The sequence below is a fragment of the Vidua macroura genome, chromosome 1 (assembly GCF_024509145.1).
Source record: "Vidua macroura isolate BioBank_ID:100142 chromosome 1, ASM2450914v1, whole genome shotgun sequence".
Lineage (NCBI taxonomy): Eukaryota > Metazoa > Chordata > Aves > Passeriformes > Viduidae > Vidua > Vidua macroura.
The window spans coordinates 135764779-135772274 of NC_071571.1; the positions used below are offsets into that span (position 1 = coordinate 135764779).

The 7496-nt window shown below is 36.4% G+C and overlaps 1 protein-coding gene across 7 annotated transcripts in view; it reads left to right on the forward strand.

Annotated features, from left to right (window-relative positions):
- The window catches only part of OXR1 (oxidation resistance 1), a 138615-nt gene extending 131119 nt beyond the window's left edge, over positions 1-7496 (forward strand). For all 7 annotated transcript variants that reach the window (XM_053993634.1, XM_053994410.1, XM_053996021.1 and 4 more), the window contains 4 exons: positions 1245-1397; positions 4063-4158; positions 4713-4786; positions 5486-7496. In XM_053993634.1, coding sequence (XP_053849609.1) covers positions 1245-1397; positions 4063-4158; positions 4713-4786; positions 5486-5621 — 459 coding nt within the window. In that variant the 3' untranslated portion in view covers positions 5622-7496. The remainder of the gene's footprint in view (positions 1-1244; positions 1398-4062; positions 4159-4712; positions 4787-5485) is intronic.

The following is a 7496-nucleotide window of genomic DNA, read 5'->3' on the forward strand; positions in this document are numbered from 1 at the left end:
CAAACAGACTGAGGATGCACTTCATCCCCTCATCCAGTTCATTAGTAAAGACATTAAACAGGACTGGCCCAGTACTGAGCCCTGGGGAGCACCACAGGTGACTGGCCACAAAGTGGATTTACCTCCATTCATCACCACTTTCTGGGCCTGATCATCCAGCCAGTTTTTTACCCAGCAAACAGTGTACCTGTCCAAGCCATGAACAGCCAGTTTCTCTAGGAGAATGCTGTGGGAAATGGTGTCAAAGGCTTTACTGAAGTCCTGGTGGACAGTATTCACAGCCTTATCCCCCAAGCAGGTCACCTTGGCATAAAGGAAAATCACGTTTGCCAAGTAGGACCTGCCTCTCATGAATCCACCCTGGCTGGGCCTGATCCCCTGGTTTTCCTGCACGTTCTGTGTGATGGCACTGAAGGTGACCCGTTTTGTGACCTTCCCAGGCACTGAGGTCAGACTGACAGGCCTGTGCTTCCTGGGATCCTTCCTATAGGCCATCTCATAAATGGACACACATTTGCTAACCGGGACATCCCCAGTTTTCCTGGAATACTGATAAATAGTGGGAAGTGGCTCAGTGAGCATATCTGCCAGCTGTCTGTTTCCTGGGGTGGATCCCATCTCACACCATAGACGTGTGTGTCTAAGTGTCAAAGCAGAGCGCTATTCATAGCTAAAATACTGCTCTTTTTTAAATCCTAACTTTGAATACACCATATATTCAGACAGACTCCTGTCTGTCTTTGCCCTGTTTCCATTCTTTCTTGAAAATATCAGTGAAAACATGGCAGTTCTTGCTGTCCAGTCTAAAGTGATTTCATTACAAATGTGTTAATTGAAGTTTTGGATTAAAAAGCACAAGAACAGGGCAAGAAGCAGCATTTACCCTTCAGCTTGTTACCTGCTGAATTGAATGATCTACTTACTCAATACGAAGACATTGGTGGGACATGCAATATTGTTAAGCAAGAATAATTATATGAGTGAACCTTTTAGAGACCTTAACAAACACATGTTCTGTAGTTGATAAATCATTCTTATGCAGGTCACTAGTAGAGGCAGGAAAAGAAACCTGCTTGAGTGACCAAAAGTAGAAAATATACATGTGAAACTTCAGGTTTAGTTCTTAGGTTTTAAGGCCACATAAAAATGGTTGAGCAGAACATAATCTGCTTTCAATTATGTGTAATGTGTTCTTAAATATAAAACATATATTAAATAAAGGGTTGTAATTTTCTTGTTAATAGCTCACAAAGTCTCTTCCACCACGGACTATCGGCTATCCATGGACTCTTGTCTACAGTACTGCAAAGCATGGCATGAGCTTGAAGACCTTGTATCGGACAATGATGGGATTAGACACACCTGTGCTGTTGGTTATCAAAGACAGTGATGGACAGGTAGGAAAATACTTGTGTGGCAGTAGGGGCCCATCAAGAAAAATGTTTGAGGAGTATAAAGGAATAGCTGATGCTTCAATCCATCATGAGAGATAAAATTTTGTGTATCAAGCAAATTTTCTCCTTAGAAATTGTGTTTTGCTCTTAAGCAGTCCTCCAACATACTACATGTCTAGGAAATAAGTGAATGATATAAGTTAGTTGATGTAATGCAAGAGGCTGGTAATATCTAATTAATCAATTTAATTTTAATTTTTTTATGCACTTAAGGCATGAGAAATACAGTCTCTAAAACCTTCTGATGCTGGAAGGGCTTGTTGAATTGGAATGCTGTTAGCTGTGGCTAGTTCTTGGTATATTCTGTGGCTGCATCTAATATCTTTCAAGAGCTGTACTACCTTTGTTACATTATTAATTTGTTCTTTGAGTCTCTGCAGTTGTGCTCTGTTTTTCTTTGACTGGGTTATGAATTTTAGGAAGTGGCTCACATCTCACCATTTGAATAGCAGACATCCTCTCTTGAATAATCTAGTAACAGGTGAACACTGCAGGCAGTATGAAACTTCTTGATTCTTTTTCTGCAGCTTCTCTGTTTCCTTGTGGAAGCATGTTACTGCTGTCATGAAAGATTGACAGAACTGCTATAAAATCTGTAGCTTTCACTTCACTTACTTCTCCCAGTTTGGTAACCAACGTTTTTATTTTCAGGAAGCGTGGTCTCATTCAGGGGGTTGGAAAACAGTAAATGAAGGGTATCTTTTCTTATTCAAGTCACAACCTGATTTTTTAATTGTTTCCTACCCCAGGGTCCATGAAAAAGAAAAATCCCTTCTATCTCTCCACTAGTAGTGGAGTCTTTCCCAGAAGTTCTTTAAAAATATTTTCTTCATTTACCTTTTAATCTTGAAGACAAAAACAATTGAATAGACCTGAGATGTCTCAGCAGACTCATCAGTATCATAAATGTACTTTGGTGACTTCTCTAATTACACTTATTTCCTTCTCATAAATTAATAAGATATACCTCCTTCCTAGTACCTGATCTGTCCCAGAAAAAATGTCCTTTTTCTGGTGGGGCTGTCTTGCCACAACTATGTCATATTGTCTGTTGCTGAAGGAATTGGTGTTACTTTCTGTATATGAGCATCTTGGCTTGAATGTTCAAAAAGTGTCATGGTTGCCCTGTCAAAACATGGAGTTCATAGATACGTCATATTTTATTTATTTCTTTGTGAAAAAAACCTTGCTGATTTTCAGCTTGCAGCCTTATACCTAAGAATATATATGAAAGCATGCCTTGGAATTCTGGATCAAGTAGTCACTGAACTCCACATGAGAGTGGGGGAAATCCATGTCTATTCAGTGAGCAGCATATGCAGAAGGGGTGGTTCAGATGAATTTTACATTCTCAGTCCTTCACCAGCTATCCACCCTAACAACTAGCCACAAAAATTGGATATCATGGAAAAATCCTAGGTACATCGCTTCTCAAGAACTAGAATAACTGTTGGGAAGCAGATTGCACTTTTTCTGTAAAGCCTTATTCTTTTATTGTTGCTTATAGCAAAGAGGTGATCTTTCAAGAGTCAGCTTGAAGCATATAGAGCACAGAGAGATTGTCACATCCTAATTCCTGAGGGCACTTGAAGCTCAACTGGACAAAACTGAGTCAACCTAATAGCTTCAGAGTCAGTCCTCCATTAAGTTGGGAAATAAGTGGTAGACTGTCTGAGATTCTTAATAGTTAAATGTATTCCATAATTAGAAATAAAGCTTCAGTCTCTTAAGTAAAATACGTAAGGTCTTCTACATGGTTAGAATTTACTAGTTTGGTGTTTTACTGGCTACCCAGATAACATCTTTGAGAGGATCCAAGACAAATGCTGGAATAAGTGTTGCATGTAAAGTTTACACCTGTGTAGAGGCTGAACTGAGATAGTTTAGGTTTGACAAAACTCTGTTTGATAATTTAACTGAAGGTTAGTTCCTCAGTTGTTAATGAAATCTTACATTAACTTTTATCTTTTTTACTTATATTTATTTACTAGATGTGGTATCAGCCCTAAGGATATTTATCTGAAATAAGGCATGTCAGAGCTACCTGAATGTAGTTTAGCTACCAAAACTGCTGCAGTTATTCAAAGAATGAGTTGAGCCCTTTAAAGAAGTTAGGATACAGAGACTCAAATAGTTTGAGGGCTAAGAAATAATTGCAAGGGTTCTCATTGCTGGAAAATATGCATGTAGTTATTTAAATATGGAATATTATGTATTTCACCAGCACATTTTGTAATATTTATTGATGAAACTAAATTTGAGTTCAGTATGGATTTTTATGCTAAAAAATGCTCTATTTAAGTTCACTTATCTGCATACACTAAGTGCAGTCTAAGGTCACAAAATGTTTGACAGAGAAAAGTTAACAGCCAGTTTCCTGAAGTCTAGTCAGATGCCTGAAATAACAAAAAGTGTCTCATCTGTCTTGTTTTTTAGAGTTTACATGTGCAAAGGCCATATCTCAGAACCGTGGTACAGTGAAATTCATAGAGTGAATTTCAAATTGACATTATTTACAACCTTATTTATCAGTTACTATCATTAGAGATTTTTGGTTTCTATGTTGCTTCTCTGAAGTTTTTCTCGCTCTGATGATTTTTTGCTACAGGTTTTTGGTGCACTAGCATCTGAACCATTTAAAGTGAGCGATGGCTTTTATGGCACTGGAGAGACCTTTATGTTCACTTTTTCTCCAGATTTCGAGGTAAGTTGTAATGACTTTGTATGCTTTTGCTCACTTCTCCACCACCACCACCACAAGTACATGATCTTAAAATCATTAAGGAATAAATGTAACGGTAAATCTGAAAAATATTGCATGATGGCCAAAAAAAAGTCATCACATGTGGAATCTTTAACTACACAGTGAATTAGTAGTATTTGCATGCTGAAGAACACATTCAACCTGACTCTCTTTAATTGTACTGAAGATTTTTCTACTGTTTAAATTCACAAACTACATCCTTTAGGAGCATATCATCTAATCGAAGCATATTTCCTTGGTATTTTTTCATTGTGTAGGAGTTTTGGTGCTCAAAACCAACCTGGTTTGGAATGGTCTTACTTTAATTAGTGTAAAATGTCAGAGAATTTTTTTGTCTGCAGCTATCTGTTTCCTGAATTTTGTGTCAACTTCGTTAAATTGGCGTCTACCCACCCATAGTCTGTCTTTACTGATGGTTGGTTTCCCTTCAGCCAAAATGAAAAGTTCAGATATTTTTACTTGCTAGTCTGTTTTGGTTTTTTTTTTTCCCTTAGGTTTTTAAATGGACAGGAGACAACATGTTCTTCATTAAAGGAGACATGGACTCTCTTGCTTTTGGTGGAGGAGGGTAAGTTACAGTTAGAATCTGTTAAAAATATTTGTCTGGACACCTTTGAAAAGAAAAATTGGAATTTACTTCAGTTTGGTAGATCAGGACTCAACAGTTACCAGCCAAGGAACTTTAGTATGTCAGGCTTCCGATGCTGACAAAACTTAAACAGGAGTTTTGTCTTCCCTGTTGTGTGGCATGAAGTTTCTGCCCTGCAAGGTTATGATGCCTTCCGTGCTTGACTTGCATGTGTGTCTTCCCGTATTCAGAATGGACACAAGATATGATTGTGGAAGGATGTAAATGTGAAAATTACATGTAACTAGAAGAGGCCTGAATTGAAACTGAGCCACCCCAAAACATGCCAGGGTCTCCAGAAATCATACATTGTCATGTCCTGGTTTTTTCCTGCCCATGCAAGTGCATATGCTTCTGGAATGTTTTCCTTATTTGTTGCTAGCATTCTCTTTAGATATAAAAGTGATGTTATGTCATCTCTTTAATAAAAATGGAAGAGGCTGAAAACCAAAGAATTATAGTTAGATTATTTCAGAATATCTGCAAAAGGGATATTCCCAAATTAATAATAGTAAAAAAAAAAAAATCCTTGTAGCATAAATTTATTAATAGCCATGATGTACTTGTGTTAAAAATATATTGATGTATTTAATGCTTATTTTCTCAGTCTTTTGTTTTAATATATTGTCTGTCTTGCAGAGGAGAGTTTGCTCTTTGGCTTGATGGTGATCTCTACCATGGAAGAAGTCATTCATGTAAAACATTTGGGAATCACACACTTTCTAAGCGGGAGGACTTCACTATTCAAGACATAGAAATATGGGCTTTTGAATAAGTATTTCACTATTTCTACAGGTTATTGTCCCAAACCTGACATGAATCAGTGCAGCTTAAAAATCCCTAGGAGCAATATAATGTGTTTTACTTATCTGTTTTTTTTTTTTTTTTAATATTTCAGTGTGGCCATTAGTTATTGTTTTTAAATAGCAGATGTTTTTTCATGCTCTTGCATCTGTAATATACTGTCATACTTTTTCTAAGCTATAGACTCTTTTACAAAATATTGACCTTGTGGACTAAAAATTAACATTAGTTACTTTGAGCCTTGTGGCCTGTGAAATTTTCTTTTCTATATTACAGTTGCCTCCCAGGTTTCCCACACACACCTTTCCTGCAATCTTGCTAGGGGGCTGCTTCATTGAATATAGCTTATTATTTTTGTATTCAAATTATGTCTATGAATGAAGTTGCCCTCTGTGAACCTCTAAGAAAGCTGCGTGTGGGTGTTTGGCCGTGGCACTGCAGAGATTGGTCCAGACCAATGATGGGTTATTCAAGCGGTGCCACAAATGGATGAGAAGCTGAGCATCCCTTCCTAATGCATCCCAGGACACAAATGGTGAAGTTAGAAGATATCCAAAGTCAACAGTGCCACTTGTCTTGTTTCTTGTTCACGTGTAGAAAAAAAGTCAGTTAATAGGTGTTGTAGCTGCATGCTGATTGTATTTAAAGAGTGTTTTGCACATGCTGTTAATGATCTGCAGGTTTGGGACAAATACTGACAATATTGAGCTAAGTGGCAAAGACTTACAAAATAGCAAGAGAATGTAAGAATATGATAGTTCAAAAATTAAAAGGCTAAAGCAAGCAAAACTCAGTGAACAATTTGTAGCTATAGTAGGGCATTAAAAGTACAGACACAGATGCATCTTTCTTCAACATAAAGTGTCAGATATATACTGTTATACTGTTGTAGCCGTGTAGCACATCAGCTCCAAGAATATAGCTTATTCCTGTCCAAAGAAAAAAAAACTTGTGATGTTTTTGAGTGGGTCTGTGTTGTAAATTTACAATAAGCACCAGCTCTGATTAAAATGACATCATGTATCATAGGTAGACAATATTGTAATTCAGTAGACTTGTGGAATATGCAAACTTACTGTCATGTGACCTCAAAAAATAAATGACAGGCTAGAATACAGTTCCAGTAGCTCTTGTTCACTTTTGTAGAAAACTTGATAAGCCATTGTGGCAATAACAGCTCAACAAAACTGTTTGTTTCAAAGCTTTTATTCTATGTTCTGCAAAAAAAAAAAAAAAAAAAAAAAAAATTGCTGTTAAGTGTGACAGTGACTGACTTTGTGCTGAAATTTCAGCTATTTCAGACAAACATTGTATATTATCTTGTAAATTAATGTTTAAAGTAGTTTTGTTATTATAGAAAAGTGTTGATTGACGGGTTGCTTATAGCACTTTAAATTATTCTAGAAATGGAATAAAAGCCAAATGGGTTGGCTTACGTAGATGTAGTTGTATATTTCAAAATATTTACATTTCTGGAAAGTTTAAAAAAAAACTTATTTCAAGACAGCTTACTGCTATGGTAACAAGAAAGGGCAGATGTTTCATTTATAATATGCTAATGCTCAATATAAATAGAAAAACAGGGCTTTGTTTCCTGTCTCTATGTATATCTCTTTATCCTTATTAGAACTTAGTACAATGTGTAGAGTAAATGTTTACAAAATAAGGAACTGTAAATAAATTGAAATGGCTTTTCTCCCCTTTGGTCTTCCACAGCAGTATTATTGTCTTTGTGGAGTTACAACTGATGATTACAACAACAAAAAAAAAATCCTGTAATGGATTTCAAGTACTATAAGCTCACAGTGATGTATAGCAAATAAATCTAAATATATGTAAAAATAAA